Genomic DNA, 23,476 nt, shown 5'->3' on the forward strand with positions numbered 1-23,476 from the left:
ACGCCGACCACTCAGCCGGCCGGCCTGCTTAAGCCCCTGGACATCCCGTCCCAGGTGTGGGCTGACATCTCCATGGACTTCATCGAGGGTCTTCCAAAGGTGCACGGCAAGTCGGTGATTTTGACGGTGGTGGATCGCTTCTCGAAGTACGCCCATTTCATCGCCCTCAGCCACCCCTACACCGCCGCCTCGGTCGCCCGCGCCTTCTTCGAGGGGATTGTGTGCCTGCACGGCTTCCCCAACTCCATCGTCAGCGACCGCGACCCGGTCTTCACCAGCAATCTGTGGCGTGACCTCTTCAAGTGTGCAGGTGTGAAGCAGCGACTTAGCACGGCGTTCCACCCCCAGACCGACGGCCAGTCGGAGGTCGTCAACAAGGTGATCGCGATGTACTTGCGCTGTGTGACCGGTGATCGGCCGCGCTCGTGGGTCGACTGGCTCTCCTGGGCGGAGTACTGCTACAACACCTCATACCACTCCGCGCTTCGGGCAACGCCGTTCGAGGTGGTGTACGGGTGCCCCCACCCTCCCTTGTTCCGCACCAGGAGGGGGCGGCCTAGCCAGAGGTGGTGGACGCCATGCTGCGGGATCGGGACGCGTTCCTGAAGGAGGTTCGCAAGCGTCTTCTCCAAGCGCAGCAGTACGCCAAGCGGTACTACGACGAGCACCATCGCGAGGTGGAGTTTGACGTGGGAGCATGGGTGCTGCTCCGCCTGCTGCACCGACCCACCCATGCTCTCGCCTCGCCATCGAAGGGCAAGCTGCGTCCATGCTACGCCGGGCCGTTCCAGATCGTCGAGCGCATTGGCCCTGTGGCCTACCGCCTCCACCTTCCCGCGGAGGCGCGCCTGCATGTCGTCTTCCATGTGGGACTGTTGTAGCTCTACAACTACACCGGCTCTCCACCTTCAGGTCCGGCCGTGCTGCCCTCGGTCCAGGATGGGCGGCTGTTGCCGGCGACCGAGCAGGTGCTGCGTGCCCAGCTGCGACGGGGTGCTTGGCGCCTACTAGTCAAGTGGCAAGGTCTTCCGGAAGATGATGCGACATGGGAGCCACTGGAGGACTTCAAGGCTCTCTACCCCGATGTCCAGCTCGAGGACGAGCTGTTTGCCGAGGCGGGGAGAGATGTTATGACCGGGCTGCAGTACTCCAGGCGTCGGCCCAATAGTGGCTAATAAGCCATATTTATTAATTTTGGGATTTATTTTTATATAATTAGCAGATGACTTGAGGGGTTAATTAGCAAAAGGATATTTAGTTCTACAAATACTTTGTAATCAGGATTATTGAGATTAAGCATAAACAATCTATTAGTTCTACAAATACTGTAGCTGCGCGAAGGTTCTAGGGCTACAGCCACAGCCGCCGCTCCCTCGCTGCAGCCACGGCACCACCTCGCCGCCGGTCGACGTTCAAGCCTCGCCCTCCGATTGTTCACTCCTACAACCTCAGATCGGTACGAGGGAGACCGCAGCAGCATATCACCATGAGTCACTCATCTCGTTTGCAGAGTAATCATCATTGATCTAGATGCTCACCAAGGAAATGGCCATGAAAAAGACTTGGGGAGTGATGGTGAGAGGCTGTGTGCTCTATTGTTTTCTTGCACATATTTTGTAGTTGCTACTATTTCATGGCTTATTGAAATATATTCTTCACTTGCAGGGAGAGTTTACATCCTGGACATGTACAACTCTGGAATATATCCTTTTGTAAGTACTTAACCCTGAAATGGTTCCTACATCTGCCAACCAACACCTTTTCCTTAGGGTTGTTCATTAACTGGTTACATAAAGTATAAAAGAAACAGATGAGTACTTCTGTTGATATTCAGCTAATTGCTACCTCCCTTCCATTCCATGGAATTCTTGTTTTTGTTCTTGCTGATACAGCATATATTTCATTCTGAGAAATATGGAATATTATCATCTACTTTATTATGGCACATATGGCATAACTGGTTCTGCATCCATCGCTGCACTGGCAATTAATACTTAGTCTACATAAGAAGAGGTCGACACAGGAGTACAGGACAGCTAGTTACAGCTGTCTAAATTGTAATACTTTTGTCTGTGTGACAACTATAACTTTGGTAGCTCTTTATATTTCATTTCAAGCCACAGTCTTCTGCATTACATTACTACTGGTCTAAAGCTAGGTGCTTAGGTGTTCATTTGCAATAAACAGAAAAAGACTTATATTAATTCCCTGTAATATTACAGTGCATATGCTTACAAACAGAACTACCAAAATTGGCTATTGTAAGCTGTTGTTTGGACTTCGGACACCCTAAACTTAGCCCTCATGTTTGGAAATGGTTTCACTAACACAGACTTGCAGTGCCTTTGAGCCAGTAATCAAACTAATATGATGTATCTCTACCACATGGTGCAAGAGGATTGGGAGAGTGGGAGGAACAGCTGTGTATCTGTTTGTGTTCTTTTTTTGGGTTTTGTGATGGGGTTCACCCTCTTAAGGGGGTTGTTTGCATAACTATTTGAAAGTTCAAGGGTGCAGTATACTTGGTTTTGTAGCCCGGGAGGTTCAGCACATTCACTGTTGAACCGTAGAGGGCAAAGAAAGCATTTTCTTCATAGATTTTCCTTTACATCATTTAATGGCAAACTTGTGCCCGATATGTTTCTTTTTTGTATAAAATGATATTATTTTGTTTCAGGATCATGCGGCTAAGAAGTACATTGATCAAAATGTTGAGTTAGATGTAAGTTGCACGCTCTATCCTGTTATGTATTATATTTTTTGGCATCTGTTTCATGTTGGAGTTTGTAACTAAACTACACCTGTTTGCATTTTTAGAGTGGGACAAAAACAGAAGATTATTTGGACATCCTTGATAAGGCTCTCAAGGTAACTTGTGCATTGCCGCAGTATCTCTGTCATTTCACCTACAGTATCAGTGATTATATACATTTCATTTCACCTACAATCTGTCATTTCCCTTGAGCCAAAATATGAATGCAAGTGCACAGCATTAACTAAAAAGTGTTGGAAGAATTAAGAATAAGCACATCAAACCAAGATGGACCTTTATTTCAGCACCTACAGTGCTTTAAGAGCATTTAGGATGTCAGGAAACATGAAGTTTTGGCAAGTTTTTTTGAGGGCAAAAGTTTTGGCAAGTGATCCTGTCATAGATCGAGTTTACTGCAAAATCTGCTGTTTCTTTGTAGTTTGAAGAATCAAGACAATTTTGTTTAATTAATGGAGCTTTCCCTGCCACGAGGATTCAATTCTGTTGGTAGGAAAAGAAGTTACAATTATAGATCTAGATCGTGTATATTTCTCCCTCCTGTTAAGATGGTTTACAGCCATGTACAGCAGGAGAAGGAGATTTACAGAAGGAGCTCTTTTGGTGTTAGTCAGTTACTTTGCTAGATTTAAGCTATTGTCATGTTTTTTTGAAACGAAACAGGCAGAAGAGCTGACGATTATATTAAAAACGTGATAACCCAGACTGGGCAGATACAACAGAGCAACAAAGACCTCAAAAAAGTCAAGCAACCACCACAAAAACAACCAAAAAAAAAACAAGATAGCAACTAGACAATTATAGATTATAGATGGTGGCCAGTTGGATTGGACCTCAATACGCACTGCACCACCACACTACATCTAAACTGTCTGATCACGGCCACCCCACAAGCACCACAACCCCACCTACCGATTACCACGCTGCAAAAACATCACCCGGATGACAAAGTTGTCATATCGACACACCATTGCCCTTTGCTTGCGCTGTTGTTGGACATCGAACCAATCGTTGCCTTGTAGGGTTGGCCGCCTCAGGCCGCTTCAAGCCAAGTAGTTGTCAGATCGTCGATTCCGCTTGCGCCATGTATCGACAATGTCCAGACCAGCACCGGGCTAGCCGCCACAGTCCACTGCAAGCCGCCAAGCCGAAGACATGAAAAACTGCCTCTGATCACCTCCAATCCAGCCATGGCCTTCGAGATCTGAAAGTGCGCATCATAGCTCTCCACAACTAGGTCGCCTTATTGAAGATAGCAGGAATGTCAAGCAGCACTTCAAACATCCGAAGACCTTACACCGAAACGATCAACTACTATGCAGCGTCACCGTACCACCCGGTTTTAAGAACAAAACCAGATACGCACTATATGTGAACCCAGGAAGTTAAATCTCACATATAGCTACAAATAAAGGTAATATCATAAGACAATGCTTATTACATAGCGTATTAGTATAAAGAATATAACCTCAGAGTATAGATAGCGGAAAGACAACTCCGATCTTCAGGGTAAGACTCCAAATCCACAGGGACAACTGACTGGTTGATCACAAGCTTAATTCCTCTAAACCAGCAATCTGGTACCCATCCGGGATTTTTATCCAAATATTTGAAAAGTAAAGCAAGCGTAAGTACATGTCGTACTCAACAAATATAACGTGGGGTTCATGAGGCTCAAAAGACTGACACTGGTTTAACTGCGATTAGCTTTTAATTGTCACAATTTTAGCAAAGGAGTAGCAACAAGTTTATCACAAGCCCATATAAACACATGATCAGGTAAACATGAATAATGAATAGCATAAACAATAATCATTAGTGAGCATATTCATCATCCGTATCATTCGTGTTCTTCATCATTAACCATTAGTGATCATCTATTCCGTAAATGTTCCAACGCCGCTCATGACCGTGAGCACAGCTGATATACCAGTTTTACACTCTGCAGAGGTTGTACACTTTCACTGTGAGTCGTGATTTACCCTTTCGCCTGAGGTAGCTAATGTCTTGACCCACTTCCAAGGAAGGTCGGCAGGGTTCACTATGAAGCCTTTCAAAGGTTTGTCTAACAAGTTAGGGCCATTAGATTCACTCGGCAAATAGATATAGATCCCCCCTTCCCGATGGCACAATGACGCGCAGTTTATACTCAAGGGGACAGAGGCCGCACTATACCCGATTCGGCAAGCCATTCTTACGCCAATAAAGATAACCACTAACAAGTTAGAAAAGGTTCTCATACTGAGCTAAAGCCAGAGCCATATAGCCCTCACAGTTGTACTGTAAGTCCCGGATAAATCACTTACAGATAAGTTCTTAGGGAGAGGAATCTAGAGCACCATAAAATAGCCCAATGCTCGAGCCCCCTTATTCCATGTTGCTAAAAAGCATCTTTTAATGTTTATTGCATATATCATTAGTCAATTTACAAGATCATGGCCTTAGTTGAGCACTAGCATCATACTACCCAATGCAATACCTCATAGGTATCAAGGTACAGGGTAACAAAGTACTAGGAAATCCTTAGTGGCAGTCAAAGTAGACACATACAGTATGGATTAAATGATTAAAGGTGTATAGGAAAACAAGAAAGATCCCATGCTATATTTGCCTTAAACACCGATCCTTCGGTAAGCTTTAGTCTTCAACGTTCTTCTTCTTCTTGATCACCACGTATAGCTCACCGACTGGACGTAATTCATAAAGCACCACACAAGCATCTATAGAATCATACACGAAGCAAACAATAGAACTAAATCAGAACAGTACACCAAACATAAAATCAAGATGAAAAGTTTATAAAACGAATCTACGTCTCGCTACGAACACACAGACGCGAAAAGCACACTAATCAAAGCTACGGTAAAAAAGATACATCTACCGAAAGATCTACTCATAAAACTATTAGTTTCATGTGTTTTAATTATATAAAAACATATATAAGATATTTTATAGGTAATATAAATTAAGTCAAATTTAAGTTTGAATTATAGTACTAAAGTAAAACAAATCATATTTTATTTATAAAATCCAGTTGCATAATCATTAATCAAGATATGATCTAAACCATGAAATTTCAGAAATAGTGATATGGTAAACACTGTTACTAACGCGTAGATCTCGTCGATATGAATCTAACGCAACTTGAATGGGTCAGAACGGAGCTAAAACGTAGAAGTTATGAATTAAATTAGATTTCCTTTAAAAAAATAATAGATTAACTCTAACCTCGAATTTTAAAAGTTGAAAACATATCTAACAGTAGTATGAACATGTAGATTATAAAATTAAGAACCTAACGCAAGTTGAACAGATCAAATTAGAGTTAAAACGGAGAAGTTATGGCTAAATCAAAATTAGTGGCAAATCTGTAAATAAGCGAAAATGTATTTTGAATCTAATCCGCTGAAACTACGTTTTCCAAAGAAGAAAACGTAATCTGTGATTGCGCCTTGGACCGCGGGTTCTATTTTGAATAAACCGAGGGTCTCTTTAATAAAAATTCCTACGAACCGGTATCTTGTAATCAAGGCCATAGATTTCTAGATGGACGGCCGAGAGTGGAGAGAGAGATGGGAGTCGCCGGCGTAATACCTGGATGGCAGCGCCATGACTGGACTTCGCCGGTGGCGTCGGCTTCGACGTTCCCGGTCACCACAGGGCACGGGAGGACTACAGGTAGCAAGAGAAGCTCGAGGCGAGCTCGATGGATGGTTCGGGGGAAGTTGTGACGGCACGGTGGTGGCCTCGGGTGCGGTTGGGCGGAGTGGAGCTCGCGGCAGCGCGGCTTCGGGCACAGGCGGTGGCTTGGCGAAGGTGGCTGCAACGCATGAGCTTGGGGTTGGAAGCGGAGGGCTCGGGCATCAGCTATTTAAGACGGGCGAAGGCGTGGCGCGCAAGGCAATGGCGGAGGACGGGGGCAGCGCAGATTCTCGACGGCGGCGGTAGAGTCCGAGTTGGGCACGACGGGGAAGAAAGGAAAAGAGGCTGACAGTCGGGACCCGCCTGTCGGCGACTGCGCGGGAGAGAAGGAAAAGAGCGGTGTTGCTGGGCCGGCTGCTGGAAAGGATGGGCCACGCAGAGGAACGGAACGGCCCAGCACGGAGAAACGGCCATGGGCGCGGGAGCAGGCCTACAGGCCGGAAGCAGGGAAGGGAAAGAGAGGAGACCAAGCAGCTTGGGCCGGCGGGAGAAAAAAAACTGAGAGAGGGAGAGAGCAGGCCTCCGGCTTCTTTGGGCCTACGAGGAAGAGAAGGAGGGGCAAGCTGGGCTGCTCAGCAGAAGGAGAGTGGGAGGGAGAGCTTTGTTTTTTTCCTTTTCCAAATCTTTTTCCTATCTTGTTTTCAATTCAAAACCAACTTCAAATGTAAACCAAATTAAATTCGAATACACCTTTTTAATTCAAATAAAAGAAATTTTGGTATGCTCCCAAAAATAAATTTTACAAAATTAAAATTTTCTTTATTTTCAAATTTTCTTTTCTTCTACTCCAAAGCCCTTTTTAATTTCATTTGCAAAAGCAATTCAAACCATTCTAAATCTTCAATCAAAACCACTCAACCAAATACATCAGATGCAAGGGCATGTATGCACAAACATGTTGCTAAACTTTATGATGAATTTTAATTTAATGAAAAATTTTATTTTCCTATATTTCATGAGCACAAAAATTCACAAATAAATCATTTAAAACCTATTTTCAAAAGAAGCAAATTTTAGGGTGTTACAGTCACTGCGCAAGCCACCTCGGCAAAGCACTTCTGCTGTCCACCTCCTCCCGCATCGGCCACTCATGCCAACTTCGCAGACACCCATTGAGCACAGCTCTGCCATACTGTCGCCCAACCGACACGCAGAAGCCAAGCCCTCAAAGCACTGCGCTTGCATCCTCATCCTAGCCACCTTTCGCCATCGCTGACATGGGCACCTCGAAACCACGCCATGGCCTCCACCCTTCATCATGTTTCACGGCTAAGGATGTGATGGCATACTAATTCATCTGACTCTTCATCCTATAGCAAGTAACTGCAGTTGCACTTTTCTTTTTGAATGGGACAGTTGCACTTTGTTGATTATTTATGGGTGGGTTCCTGTACCTTTTCTTTTGGTACCTCACTCAAGGGTTGTTCATGAGTTCATCTACTTCTCAAGATAGTTTCCAGATGCAAACTTTGTCATCTATAGTAGTTTTTGTCACGGGCAGACATCCTTGAAGTTGTGTCAGGAATGGACTATATAGGGTCTGGATTTATTTTTGAGAGAAAGAACTTGGCAATAAAACAATCTTTATTTTCTCACTTTTATTTTTTGGCAATTAATATCAATTTACTTCCTCTCCCTAAGCGCTGAGATCTAAAATATTATGGTTCAGAACAGCTTTCTCCTTCTGTTCCTTTACGGAAAGAAATATAGTGGATAAAAGGGCTGGGAGATTGAGTTCAGGGTTCTACTCTACCTCCCTCATTTCTGGCAGACAATCTCGTGATGAAGAGAAGTGCAAACCATTGATTGATTGGGATATTCACGTAAAACACCATGCTAATATTTGAGGTTGAGTGGCAATACTGTTATGAACTTATGATATGGTAGAGGGAATATACATCCAGGGGCCTTTTTCTTAGGCAACAAAAGTGTCAAGTGTGTAGTTTAGTTCACACCAGTAAGATCTTAAGCATGCCTATTCGTGATTTGCATTTATTTGTTTATTTGGTTCCATTGTCTACGGAAACAAGAGCATGTAGAAAGAAACAGGAAAATAAATGATACACTTAGGTACTACCAATTAAATAAATGATACACTCTTGTGCAACTTTTTTCAACAACAACAAAGCCTTTAAATCCCAAACAAGTTGGGGTAGGCTATAGTTGAAACCCAGCAGAAGCAATCAACGTTCAAGCACGTGAATAGTTATCTTCCAAGGACTCCTATTTAAGGCTAAGTCTTTGGGTATATTCCATCCTTTCAAGTCTCCTTTTATTGCCTCTACCCAAGTCAACTTCGGTCTTCCTCTGCCTCTCTTCACGTTACTATCCTGGCTTAGGATTCCACTACGCACCGGTGCCTCTGGAGGTCTCCGTTGGACATGTTCAAACCATCTCAACCGGTGTTGGACAAGCTTTTCTTCAATTGGTGCTACCCCTAATCTATCACGTATATCATCGTTCCGAACTCGATCCCTTCTTGTATGACCGCAAATCCAACGCAACATACGCATTTTCGCGACACTTATCTGTTGAACATGTCGTCTTTTCGTAGGCCAACATTCTGCACCATACAACATAGCAGGTCTAATCGCCGTCCTATAAAACTTGCCTTTTAGCTTCTGTGGTACCCTTTTATCACATAGGACACCAGATGCTTGCCGCCACTTCATCCACCCTGCTTTGATTCTATGGCTAACATCTTCATCAATATCCCCGTCTCTCTGTAGCATTGATCCTAAATATCAAAAGGTATCCTTCCTAGGCACTACTTGACCTTCCAAACTAATATCTTCCTCCTTCCGAATAGTAGTGCCGAAGTCACATCTCATATACTCAGTTTTAGTTCTACTGAGTCTAAAACCTTTGGACTCCAAAGTCTCCCGCCATAACTCCAGTTTCTGATTTACTCCTGTTCGGTTTTCATCAACTAGCACTACATCGTCCGCGAAAAGCATACACCAAGGGATGTCCCCTTGTATGTCTCTTGTGACCTCATCCATCACTAAGGTAAACAAATAAGAGCTCAAAGCTGATCCTTGATGTAGTCCTATCCTAATTGGGAAGTCATCCATGTCTCCCTCACTTGTTCGAACTCTAGTCACGACATTGTTGTACATGTCCTTAATGAGCCCGACGTACTTCGTTGGGACTTTATGTTTGTCCAAAGCCCACCACATAACACTCCTTGGTATTTTATCATAAGCCTTCTCCAAGTCAATAAAAACCATGTGTAGGTCCTTCTTCTTCTCCCTATACCGCTCCATAACTTGTTTTATTAAGAAAATGGCTTCCATGGTTGACCTTCCGGGCATGAAACCAAATTGGTTCACAGAGACCCGCGTTATTACTCTCAAGCGATGTTCGAGAACTCTCTCCCATAGCTTCATAGTATGACTCATCAACTTAATTCCCCGGTAATTAGTACAACTTTGAATATTCCATTTATTCTTGTAGATCAGTACCAATATACTTCTTCTCCACTCATCAGGCATCTTGTTCAATCGAAAAATATGGTTGAACATCTTGGTTAGCCATACTATAGCTATGTCCCTGAGGCATCTTCACACCTCGATTGGGATACCATCCGGTCCCATCGCCTTACCTCCTTTCATCCTTTTCAACGCCTCTCTGACCTCGGATTCTTGGATTCTCCGCACAAAGCGCCTATTAGTGTCATCCAACTGAAATGTTGTGTCCGTATTCTCACCATTGAACAATTTGTCAAAATACTCTTGCCATCGATGTCGGATCTCATCCTCCTTCACCAAAAGATACTCCCTTTCATCCTTAATGCACTTAACTTGGTTGAAGTCCCTTGTCTTTCTCGCAGGAACCCTAGCCATCCTATAAATGTCCTTCTCTCATTCCTTCGTACTCAAACGTTGCTAAAGATCCTTGTACGCTCTACCCTTTGCCACACTTATAGCTCGCTTTGCAGTCTTCTTTGTCACCTTATACTTCTCTATGTTGTCCACACTCCTATCATGGTACAAGCATCTATAGCACTATTTCTTCTCCTTAATAGCCCTTTGAACTTCCTCGTTCCATCACCAAGTATCTTTAGCCTCGCCTCCACTTCCTTTGGTTACTCCACACACCTCTGAGGCTACCTTCCGAATGTTGGTCGCCATCTTCTCCCACATGTTGTTTATGTTCTCTTCTTCCTTCCAAGAGCCCTCTTTGATAACCCTTTCCCTGAATACCTCTGACGTCTCCCCTTTTAGTTTCCACCACTTTGTTCTTTCAATCTTAGCTTGTTTATCCCTACGGGCACGCACCTGAAAACGAAAGTCTGCCACCAAAAGCCTATGTTGAGAAACAACACACTTCCCTGGTATCACCTTGCAACCCAAGCATGCTCGTTTGTCCTTTCTTCTTGTGAGGACAAAGTCAATCTGGCTAGAGTGTTGTCCGCTACTAAAGGTCACTAGATGAGATTCTCTCTTTCTAAAGAAAGTGTTGGCTATCATCAGGTCAAAAGCTACCGCGAAGTCCAGAACTTCCTCCCCCTCCTGATTCCTACTACCATACCCAAAACCTCCATGAACTGCCTCGAAACCTGCGCTTATAGTACCTGCATGCCCATTAAGATCTCCTCCTATAAAAAGCTTCTCACTACTGGGTACAGCTCTAATCAGGCCATCTAAGTCTTCCCAGAATTGTCTCTTAGCACTCTCGTCGAGGCCTACTTGGGGGGCATACGCACTAATTACGTTCAAGACCATATCATCAATGACAAGCTTGACTAAGATAATCCTATCTCCTTGCCTTCTCACTCTCACCACACTATTCTTGAGGCTCTTATCAATCAAAACTCCTATTCCATTTCTATTCGCAACTGTCCCTGTGTATCAAAGCTTGAAACCTGTATTGTCCATCTCCTTCACCTTTTGACCCTTCCATTTAGTCTCTTGAACGCATAATATATTTACACGCCTCCTAGTCGCGGTATCAACTAATTCTCTTAACTTACCTGTAAGCGACCCTACATTCTAACTGCCTAAACGGATCCTAGTTGGTTCGACTAGCGTCCTTACCCTTCGCACCCGTCGAATTAGATGTGAAGACCCTTGCTCATTTTTCACTACACCCGGGCGCCGATGTAGCACGCCACTAAGGATGCGACGACCCGATCCTTGATCACTTGACACCGTGCCCAGATCGCGACACGGCGCGTCACGGGGGTGACGACCCGGCCCTTGCTCATTTAACACCATACCCGGGTTCCGATATGGCGCGTCGCTAAGAGGGTTACGCCGCAACGATTTTCTTTCGGATTTCATCTCCATTAGAATGGCTAGATTTAACGTTGGCTCGCCGCGCCTATCACAACCCTCCTCCTTTAACAGGGCTTGAGACCTGTTATGTTGAGACAACATAGGCGGAGTTCTTGTGCAACTTTTTTTTCACCCAACAAATTCCCTGCATGTTGCTACCAACTAAATAAATTTTTAGGCCTGTTCAAAATGGCTCCACCTGTTTGAAAAATAAACCATGAACACAAATTTCCTATATACATCGTTGGCAAGCTTAAATAGACTGTTCTGTTACTCTGCTTTGAACTGGCAAGCCCACTTAAACTGTCATTAACTGATCCTAGTTGTTTGCAGGTAGCTGAAAGTAGATTTCAGCCCCAGTTGATTCTGTACAATGCTGGAACTGATATCCTAGATGGCGATCCTTTAGGCAGCCTAAAGGTATGCTTTTCATGCAAACTTCACATTTTCTCGCAGCATTCATGTAACATGTAAATGTACATATCTGCAGTGGCGTATAGGTTGTAGTTCTTCCAAAGCTGCTTACAGATGCATGAATGGTCCTATTCTGCTCATATAAAATTTCTATCATTTCCAGGTTAGCCCAGAGGGTGTGATTATTAGAGACGAAAAGGTTTTCAGGTTTGCAAAGGATCAGAGTATTCCTCTCCTCATGCTGACATCAGGTGGGGATTGTGCTCTTCATTCTTTAACTTCACCTGCCTTGACTCTTAGCTATATTCACTGAGACCTACTGACGATGTGTCTGTCCTCTTTGAATCTCTATCTCCTCAGGAGGTTATATGAAGTCAAGTGCTCGGGTCATAGCAGATTCAATTATCAACCTCTTGAACAAAAACTTGATAGATATTGGTACACACTGTATAGAAATTGAATAATGGTGTCTCGAAGCAAAACTTGATAGATATTGGTACACACTGTATAGAAATTGAATAATGGATGCAGCTTGTGTAAAGAAATTTTGATGTTAATTGTGTACTTGCACATGTATCAACATGAGAAAGGGAAATCATATGCATGTGAATGCTTTCACCCATTGACTCCCGAGGGAACAATTATCAACCGCTTATGTTTCATGCTGCTTATTTGTCAGCAACACTATTTATTCGGAAGATGGACCCAATGACATTTGTTCACTTACATGTGAAATCTCATGGTGCTTGACATTATCATTTGAGGTGCTGTCAATCTTCTATGTTCATACATGCAGTCTGCTGCTTATGTCCAGTGAATCCCTCTTCCTTGAACTTATTTCTGGAGAAATGTCCCCATGAATTGTAGCTGAGAGTGAGAGCTGCCTCTGAGTCTGGTCTTTGTCGTGTAGCCTTGCCCTGACCTCTTTGGCACTTTGACCCGGGAAAGAAAGGTACACATTTGTTCCTATTGAACTGTTGTTGTGTCGCACCAGATTTTAAGGACAAAACCAGATATATATCATATGTGTGTCCAGGAATTTAATTAACACATATAGTTACAAGGGGTAATATCAAAGACAATGCCTTTATTACATAGCGCAAAAATATTCGTTACAAAAGACATAATCTTACTTTACAGTATATACTATAACTCTATTCTTTTGGCAAAGCCTCCAACACCACAGGAATCGTCAACTGGTTGATCAAAAGCCTAACACCTCTTGGAAAACTCCACTGAAGAACCTCCATCTGGTACCCATCCGGAGTTTTGCCAAAGTATTGAAATAAAACAAGCGTAAGCTACTACCGCTTAGCAAGCATAACATGAGGGGATGCAGTCTCAAAAGGCTTGACACGGCTGAACTGCGGTAAGCATTTTTAGTTGGTCATATTTTATTATTAATCATAAGTTGTTGATTTATGTTTAGGCTCCCAAATATGAATAGTTAGAGATATCGTCAATTTTAATCATAACCCAAACCATTCGAGTAACCAACTATTCCGTAAGGATCCAGGCTGCTCGTGTCCATGAGCACAGCTGATATACCAGTTTTACACTCTATAGAGGTTGTATACTTTCACCATGAGTCGTGTTGCCCATATGCCCGGATTAATTACTCACAAAACACTTCCAAGGTGAGCAGGCAGGGTACAGGCAGGGTACACTACGAAGCTTTTCCCCAGTCGTTCTAATAAGGAGCTGCTTACACCAAAATTTGGGAGAAAAACACGGGAATTCGAAGGCTTCCAAAATTGTGCCCATCAAGGAATCGATTGCATAAGGGTCGATATCAGCTGCTTCAGATACGACTCTGGAATCGGATCTCTTTGGATGACATCAGCAAATAGCGATGATGGGCTACGATTAGCGCTAAGAAACTACATATTGGACTCTACAAAAAGGAAAAGATTAGGGTCCAAGTTATCTTAAATTAGAAATATTTTCTTCTATGCCTAAGATTGTAATGAGTCATACTCGAATAGGATTCATGTTTAGGCTCTGGATATAAATATTAGACCACGGCTAACACACAATCAATCAAATACAAGTTACTTACTTTTTTCAGCTCCGGCCACCCCTTAGGAGTAGGAGTAGAGTAGATCTCGGCGAGTTCTTCAGCGAGCAGGGCTGCATCGGTCCGGCCGACCTCCGGCTTGTCTGTAAGTACCGTCATGGCTTATACTTCTGTTCGTACGGCTGTATCGATCCGGTCGACCTCCACTGCGGCTCTGGTATAAGCTAGTTATCGACTCTTGTTTAGTTCAAGTACGGCTGCATCGATCCGGTCGACCTCCACTGCTCGAACTAGATTAAGGTCAAGTTATCGGCTCTATCTAAGGGTGGCGTCCTTCGGATAGATTCATTAAGTTACCGATATTGCTTATTGCTTTCATTATTTATTTAATTACAACAATATCACTTCGCCTGATTGGGATTGATCTAGATCGGCCTTATATCCTGTTTAACCCATCGTTTGTTAATCTAAACTGATCTAATCTGCATCTTAAACGATGAGTTATGTTTTATCGGTTGTTTTATGTCAATCTTGATCGTGCATAGTATGCGGTTAAGGCGTGTTTGGTCTTGAATAGATCTATTGGCTAACGAAAACCGTTCCATGGTCCGTTATCACGGCCTGTGTGATTCTGCCTCACACCCCACTGTTAGCACCGTGGAGTGGGGATCATTATTTGGTAGATCTGTTCCTGATAGGATATGACCTTAACTGTGCGCTATGCCTGAATCGTTTGTTTTAGCCGATATCGAGTGCTTTCACATATGCAGTTCATGTCACGAGACCGTTGAAGTAAAGATAGGTTGAAAGATGTGTTAGCCCCATGATCTTATTATTGTATTATGGCCTGCATAATTCTGCCTCATGCCCCACTGATATTGGTAATAAGTTAGGGTCGTCGAATTTATCGCTGTTTCTACGGCCTAGATGATTCTGCCTCATGCCCCACTGGTCATAACGATAGATGAGATCTAATATGTTCATTAGATTTAACTCTATTAAATGGTTAAATGATGATGAGCTGCTTCTTTCATATAAAAAGGGATTCAGTTACTTTCAGTCATTGGCTTAGCATAAACTGATTATTGTTGACATTCTATCGACATTGACTAATATTTGTCTAAATAATTATATTCATCTTGAATGATAACCGATTTTTCTTCCACAACCCATGAGCTTTAACTGATTTATTCTTATGAGTATGCTGGAATCAGCTATTTAGTCGATCTCCTTCCACATCGGCTCTCAGAGCCGCACATTCAGGACTATCTGGCAACACCAGCATGTTCTGCCTTAAATTACTGATTAGCTTTCTCTCCTTGCCAATTGCAGGGTCAAATTGACTGACACGTCTCGGGAGGAGTGCACAGGATCGATAATCCCTGCGTTGAAGCTAGGCGGATCTCCAGCTCTATCGAGCAGACCCTTTCCGGCTTGCTCGTGTGCCACAGCACGGGACGAAATTTTATGCCGACACACAATCTGGCACGCTCGATGGGACCCCACAATCATCATGGCGGTTCACAACAACAACGACATCCTTATGGTACATTATGAAGACCTACTTGATGAAGATAAAGATGTCATCGGCAAAGCTATAGAAGAATTTCAGAACAAGTGTTTGTTGTCCTACACCAAAACATGTGACAATACAATTGTTCAGAAATATCCACTACCTAGAGTTCTGTTGCATGGGCAGACAGATGCAGATGAGACTGAAGATAGACGTTTCTTCACGGAAGCTATAAACAAGTCCGTTCATGATGCCATATCGAACCATAATGAAATTTTCTTGAACACATTCCATAACACCATGAAAGAGGTGTTTCATGGGTTTTCAGTTGATCAGGTTGGGCTGGCTTATTACAACATTCCACATCCATCGACCCAAGGGACTAATCAAGTCGGCACCAGCCATCAAGAAGCAGCACCAGCTGGTAATGATGATGTCCAGGTAGTTCAGAGTTCATTTGAGCAAGCTCAAAGTACTACTACGAATCAGATACAGTATAACCTGGATCATCAGTACAGCATGTGCAACAGCCGATGGGGCAAGGTAAGAACCAGATGATTAATTTTGGCACATCAGGCCACATATCGTCGTTAGCTCAAAAAATAGCACCATCAATTCAAAGGATCTGTCGAGATATAGATCCTCATGTCTACAATCAGAGACTTCAAGCAACAAACTTGCAAAGGACCCAATAGATAGAGATTCCATAGGGGTATCATTATGGCACAAATTATAACACCCTTCACATGATTCCGAATCTAAGGTATCAAGGCACACGAGATTTCAATCCACAGATGGGTTAGCAAGTGCAGAGAAATCCAAATTCACATGCTGACGAGTTGTTGCTAAAGGTGACCGAGATGATGAAGAATGAATTCGGTCTAAACCAAAAGGGTTGACCTTCTCGTACAAACGCCAATATCCAGAACAGTATGATTTGGTCGCTCTTCCTACAAATTATAGGCTCCTGGAGTTTGCTAAGTTCACTGGCCAAGACAGCACAAGCATAATAGAACATGTCAGTCGGTATCTTACACAGTTGGGTGAAGCATCCGTTGAAGAGGCCCATAGAGTTTGTTTCTTCTCCTTGTCCCTATCAGGGCCAGCCTTCACTTAGTTTTCATCACTACCAGTCAACTCCATTGCCAACTTGGCTGACCTGAAAAAGAAATTTCACTCCAAATACATTTTTTGGCCTCCAACAATGTCGCTGAATATGAAGCATGTCTCCATGAACTCCGTATAGCCATTGAGCTCAGCATCAAACGCATCATGGTATACGGGGACTCTGCGCTGGTCATCAACCAGCTCAACAAAGATTGGTCCTGCTCCAGTGAGAAGATGGATGCATACTGCGCCAAAATCAGGAAGCTTGAAGGGAAGTTCTACGGTATCGAGTATCACCACGTGGTACGAGATCAAAATCAGCTCGCCGACCACCTATCCAAGTTGGGCTCCTCTCGCACCACGATTCCACTGGGGGTCTTCGTTCAAGATCTTTTGGCGCCATCCATTAAGGAAGAGAAGGAAGTTCAGGAAATTCCCCCCGCCGAGCAGCTGGTACTTACGGTACCTTCATCGGTCGCCAATTGGAGGGAACAGTTCATCAAGTACCTCACCAGCGCCTAAGTACCCGTCGATAAGACTAAAACCGAACGCCTAATCCGTCGAAGTAAGCATTACGTGTTGGTGGATGGCAACTTCATGAGGAAACATGCCAAGGAAGGGATACTGTAGAAATGCATCACCCAAGAAGAAGGAGTGAAGCTACTTCTTGAAATTCACTCTGGTTCCTGCGGCAATCATGCGGCGTCAAGAAACCTAGTCGGCAAAGCTTTCCGAGCTGGTTTTTACTGGTCCACGACCATCTCTGATGCAGAAGACCTCGTCCGACGTTGTGAAGGATGCTAATTTTTCGCCAAGCAAATACACGTGTTGGCACAAGAACTGGAGACCATCCCCGCTTCCTGGCCCTTTGCATGCTGGGGACTGGATATGATCGGGCCTTTCAAGCCAGTGCCAGGTGGTTTCTGGTATGTATACATCGCCATCGACAAGTTCTCCAAGTGGATCGAGTATAAACCGCTTGTCTCGGCTACTGCAAAGAAAGTAGTCGAGCTCTTCGAGGATATCATCCATAGATTTGGTCTCCCGAACAGCATTATCACCGACCTCGGAACCATATTCACTAGTCATCATTTTTGGGACTTCTACGAAGACCGATGCATCTCCATCAAATACATCTCCATTGCCCATCCTAAAGCCAACGGCCAGGTCGAACGGGCGAACAACATGATCCTTGATGCCCTCAAAAAGAGGCTATATCAGAAAGAAGAAAAGCATCCGGGCAGATGGCTCAAAGAGCTACAAGCTGTGGTCTAGGGACTGCGTACTCAAGCTAGTCGTAGCACCGGTGTGTCTCCGTTTTTCTTGGTCTATGGCTTAGAAGCCATACTACCAGAAGACGTTGCCTTCTGAGCACCTAGGGTGGAAAATTATTATAAAGAGCAAGCCATAGCTGTTCGGACAGAGGACGTCGACAGGGCCGAGGAGGAACACCTGATCACCTGCGTCCGCACAACCAAATATCTAGAAGGCTTGCGGAGGTACTACAACCACAACATCAAAGGTCATTCATTTGCTATCGGCGACCTCGTTCTCCATAGAAAACAAGAAACCAAAGGGATGCATGAGCTCTCCTCCCCCTAGGAAGGGCCTTACATCGTCAAAGAGGTTACCCGACCAGGGTCTTATCGCCTACATGACTTATACGGAATCGATGTCCCCAATTCATGTCACATCGAGCACCTTATATGTTTCTATCCTTGAAACGCTCCAGATATGTATTCCCCACTTCATGATGAATAATGTTTTGGTTGCTATAATTTGTCTCCATTTTTTCTCCATTACGATTTAATCTCCATTTATGGTTGCCGAGCTCTAAGCTACTCCTTAACGAACTCCAGTATGAGATCGCCATAACTGCTCTGTCATGTTTCTCCAAATCTCCAACGTATTTCACTGAATAGGTTTCTCCAAATCGCCGACCACGTTTCTCCAAATCTCCAAGATTTTTCGCCGAACAAGTTTCTCCAAATCGCCGACCATGTTTCTCCAAATCTTCAAGATATTTCGCCGATCACCGAGTAGCACACGTCTTGTTCTACGCTCTATGGAGAAGACCCAGTCTCTGATCTCTCCCTACACGTGCTACGGGCTCTGCGCTCTGTGTTATGGGTGGTCGGCTGCGGTTCATTGGTCACGCCTGTTCCTCCTACATGTGCACGGGCTCCACGCTCGATGTTATGGACTATGGGCTAGCCAAGTCCAAGAGCACAGTAGAGAACTAACTGCTCAGACACCACTAATACCACGTTTATCTCTAAGTTATTTCGCCAATCGTCGAGCAACACACGTTCCGCTCCTTTCTCTATGGAGAAGACCCAGTCTCCGATCTCTCCTTACACGTGCTATGGGCTCCGCGCTCTGCGTTATGGGTGGTCGGCTATGGTTCCTTGGTCATGCCTGTTCCTCCTACACGTGCACGTGCTCTGCGCTCGACGTTATGGACTATGGGCTAGTTAAGGCCAAAGAGTTTAGTAACGAACTAACTGCTCGGATGCTATTTATACTATGTATAATTGCGTTAGGGTTAATATTACAATGATTTTTCACCGCAATACCAGCAAACTGCATAAACATGCACATATGAACATTTATACATATACATAAATGTCTATCTGTGCCCTTGTGCATTTTAACTACTCTATTCAGTTATTACAGCATACTCTCCGAGCAGATCACCGAGCTTTGCCATCGCCGTCCGTCTCACTGAACAGGTCAATGTCGCCAACCAACTTCTTCACCGCGTCCTCCAGCTTATCCTCCAGCGGCTGGTGATCCGCCTCGCCCATCCCTTCAGCGAATCTGGCCCCTATCGCCCGAGGGTCAATGGCTGGATAGTGGGATCGAACCACCGCAACGGCGTGAGTAATGGCAGTAACAATGGCATCGCGGTTCAAGACCTTGAAGTTCTCCCATGCCACCTTGCACCTCTGGATGATGGTGTCCAAACACGGTGGCCTACCATCGGACTGAGGAGCCGCCTCTAGGTCAATGCAGTCGAGCACCGGTTTAACTCCGACGACTACGGTGTTGAACTTGTCCCTTTGGGTCCTGGCCTCCTGCATCAGCACATCAAACTATGCCTTGACCCTCGGATGGCAGTCTGCAAGCATTGCAAGGTTCCATCAAGCAAGAAAACTACTTCAACAGTAACTTCGACTAGGAACTACTCACCTTTTAGCTCCTTGGCCAGCTTGTCTGCTAGCCCTGACTCCTTCGCCTTCTCCTCTCGGAGTTGCTCAATGGCTTGGCATAGCTGGCCGAGCTCCGCATCTTGCTCTACAAGCACAAACAGTCATCACCAAAAATTTGGTTGTTCAACAATACAAAGCACATTCACCGATACGCCGTACCTATTTTCTGCTCGGATACGTTCCTGAGCTGCTCGGACTTCCGCTCCAGCTGCTCGAAAGCACTCAACAGTTGCTCAGAGATAGTGGCCAGCTGCTCAGACTTGCCACGTGGCTACTTGGACATGGTCGTCAGCTGCTCAGATAGGACGCCCTTCTGGTACTCTAGGTCCTGCGCTTTGGACTCAGCAAGGTCTTGCTTGCGCTGGGCCCTCTGGATGTTCTTCTCCATAAGGTTCATTGCCTTCTTGAGTTTTTCATTCTCCTCGGCGAGGGGCTCCATCTTCTTTATCAGCTGGCGCCACTGCTCGGCAGTCCAATTTATCCCCTGCAAAAATGCCATGATTATGAACAAGAACAATCTCCAACATCAAAGATGAACATTACAGATGCAGTATTGACCTTGATTTGTTTCATCACGCCGGCAAGGGTGGACTCCAGTCTCCTCAGCTCCCTGGTGGTGTCTTCCTCAATAACCACCACCTCGTCGCCGCGTCTATGGAGGATCCAGACAGCTTGGGGTCGAGATTCCTCATGTTCGATCTCTTCCACCTCATCCTCCTCCGCCGTGGCTGGAGGCACCACCAGGGGGCTCCATGGCCGGACAGCGGGTTCGATGACGCCCTGCGAAACCTCGAGGGGCGTTGTTTGCTCCTTGGGCGCCACCGGCGTCACCACCCCAAACTCAGGCGTGGTACCAGCATCTCCTGCATTCGCCGCTGAAGACCCAGCGGTCTCCGTCATTGCCCCGAGCATTGTTGCCGACTCATCCGCCGTCGGCGCCAACTGTTCGCTGTCGCCAAGTCTGCCAGCAACGGCGATTGACTCCTCCGCCGACTACCGAGCACCCGGGGACTCCGAGACGGGAGTCGCATGCATTGCCTCCACCTCGGGACCAGCCCCCGGCTGCTCATCAGCCTAGATGGGCAGGGTCGGATCCTCTGCACGCCTCGCTCTGCGTTAGATAAGCTCGTCAATCACAAAAAAAAATAGGATAACGATATGACAACCAAATAACTCCAAGACAAGGGTACTTACATAGCAGCTTTCTAGTAGATTTTTCAAAACCGGTGCTACCTACCCGAGCCCATAGCCGTGGCGTTAGGGTCGATGCCTATGTCTTGGGGTGGAGGTCCCATGATCTCCGCCATCGGCCTCTTCTCCGCCCGCCGCTCCACGGCTCCCCTAGCCTGCTGCTCGGGGACTCCCTCCGCCCGCCGCTCCGTGGCTCCCCTCGCCTGCTGCTCGGGGACTCCCTCCGCCCGCCGCTCAGAAACTCCCCTTGCCTACTGCTCGGGGACTCCCTTTGCCTGCTGCTCGGGGGCTCCCATCGCCTGCTGTTGGGGGATTTCCTCTCCTCCCCTCGATTGTTCCTCCGCGCGCATTCTGCGTGGAGGCACTGTCGTGCTTGGTGGAGGAGCAACTAAAACTTCATCGTCATCCGACCACTCGAACATCGCAGTACTCCATGTCCGAGAGGTCTGGTCACCGCCAAGCGAGATGCCACCCGGCTTGAGGGCAGCGGCACCCGCCGTCTTTCTCTTCTTCCGGGCTGGCTCGTCTGCCGCTACCCTCTTCCCCCAGACTTTCTCCAACACCAGAGATGGACTCTCTGATGAGATGCTGATAGGTCCCTCCTTAGGCTGCGTCGGTGGGCGAGCATCTACTGCCTGCGGCCGATCGCCCCTCAGCATGCCCGAGATGTACACCACTCTTTCCTACAAATGGATCTTCACATAAGTGAATCAGTCCACTGCTCGGCAATGACAGGAGATAAAAAGCATCAGGAACACACAATTGAGATATTTACCTGAGGAGGTAGATTTTTGTAGTGAAAGGGTCTCGTTTGCCCTAGCAAATTGAACGAGGCAAATCGAGTGAATAGCTCTGTAGCCCGCTCTTGCACTACGTCCCTCGACAACATCTCCGTCCTCTCCTAGGTACCGTCGGTCTTCCCCTTGAAATCAAAGGCTATGTGAGCCCTCTCCTTGTAGGGCTAGACGCGGTGCACTATAAAGCTCACCACCACCAATCCACCGTTGGTCTTCACCCCTTTTATTAAGCCAAGGAGCTCCCTCACTTGCTCCATATCAGCGCTACTTGGCATCTCCGACTAGCTCTTCTGGCTCTCCAGGATGTGGTTGGCATCGTAGCGGACGGCAGGGTGGCTCTACTTCATGTAGAACCACCAAGCGTTCCACCCCTGCAGCGACGTATTCAGTGGCACAGTAAGGTACTCGCCCACCATTCCATCGTGCAGCTGAAGATACACTCCGCCGACCACCTTGGAACCACTGCCGCCTCTCTTCTTTAGCCAGAACAGGTGACGGAAGAGGTTGAAGTGGGGAAGGATTCCGAGATACGCCTCACAAAAATGGATGAAGATAGATATGTGCAATATAGTGTTTGGGTGGAGGTTGCACAGACTGACTCTTCAGAACTCCAACAAATCCCTCAAGAATGGGTGAATAGGAAAACCTAATCCGCGCCAAAAGTAGTCCTCAAATACCATAGCTTCATCGGTATGAGGCATGGGGAAGGGATCACCGAGGGTCGGGCGCCATCCGACGATGATGCGGTTGGGAAGAACGCCTGCCTCCACCAATCTGTTGAGCTCTGCGTCCCCGTGCGTGACGGCACCCACTCTTCATCTTGACTGGCTCCGGTGCTCACCTTCTTTGGGCTTGCCTTCTGGCTCTATTTGACATGAGGTGGCCTCGAGCCCTTCACCGGGTGGCCTTCGAACCTCGATCGGTTGCCGCTCATATCAAATGAGGTAGGCGCCGCTTCGTGGTGTGACACGAAGTGTTGAGATGTGACGATCGCATATGCAACGTGCGGATGATGGGATTTAATGTATGACTTAATTGAAATGAAAGCGGGGGTTGGTAAGGTTACCTCGGTGGTATGGGCGACGAGAGGCTCTTACCGGACATGTCCGTGCGGGGTTTGAGTCCGACATTAGCGATGGGGCCAACATGACCTGCACGGGCATTGCGATTTTTCATTTCCACCTCTCGGTGGCGATTCGAGCCGTTCGATTAACTTTAAGCGACCTGACAGCTTCTCCTTGAAGGAGATTCTACAGGCAGACCCCTTCGAACCCTTCTTGAGAAGGCGGATGCAAGAACTTGGGGTATGGGGAACTATGAATTCAATTATGTTGGTGAACAAAAAACACCATAGCCGCTGGGGCGTAGGGTCTAGCGGTTTGTCCAGTTTTACTCAAAGTTATACACCCGCACCCCGCGTCTCTGGTTTTTAAACATAAGGAGGGGTCAGGCGATGAGGATGTCTAAACAAGTA

The 23,476-nt window shown here is 45.9% G+C and overlaps 1 protein-coding gene across 1 annotated transcript; it reads left to right on the forward strand.

Moving 5' to 3' along the window:
* The first annotated feature begins 1,436 nt into the window (after nucleotides 1-1,436).
* On the forward strand, nucleotides 1,437-12,808 carry LOC136466887 (histone deacetylase 2-like). Its single transcript, XM_066465400.1, has 7 exons — nucleotides 1,437-1,575; nucleotides 1,666-1,712; nucleotides 2,678-2,722; nucleotides 2,818-2,868; nucleotides 12,085-12,171; nucleotides 12,329-12,416; nucleotides 12,526-12,808. The coding sequence occupies exons 2-7, from the start codon at nucleotides 1,686-1,688 to the stop codon at nucleotides 12,627-12,629; spliced, it is 402 nt and encodes a 133-aa protein (XP_066321497.1). The 5' UTR covers nucleotides 1,437-1,575; nucleotides 1,666-1,685; the 3' UTR covers nucleotides 12,630-12,808.
* Nucleotides 12,809-23,476: the final 10,668 nt, after the last annotated feature.

This window comes from Miscanthus floridulus, chromosome 7 (assembly GCF_019320115.1).
Source record: "Miscanthus floridulus cultivar M001 chromosome 7, ASM1932011v1, whole genome shotgun sequence".
NCBI lineage: Eukaryota > Viridiplantae > Streptophyta > Magnoliopsida > Poales > Poaceae > Miscanthus > Miscanthus floridulus.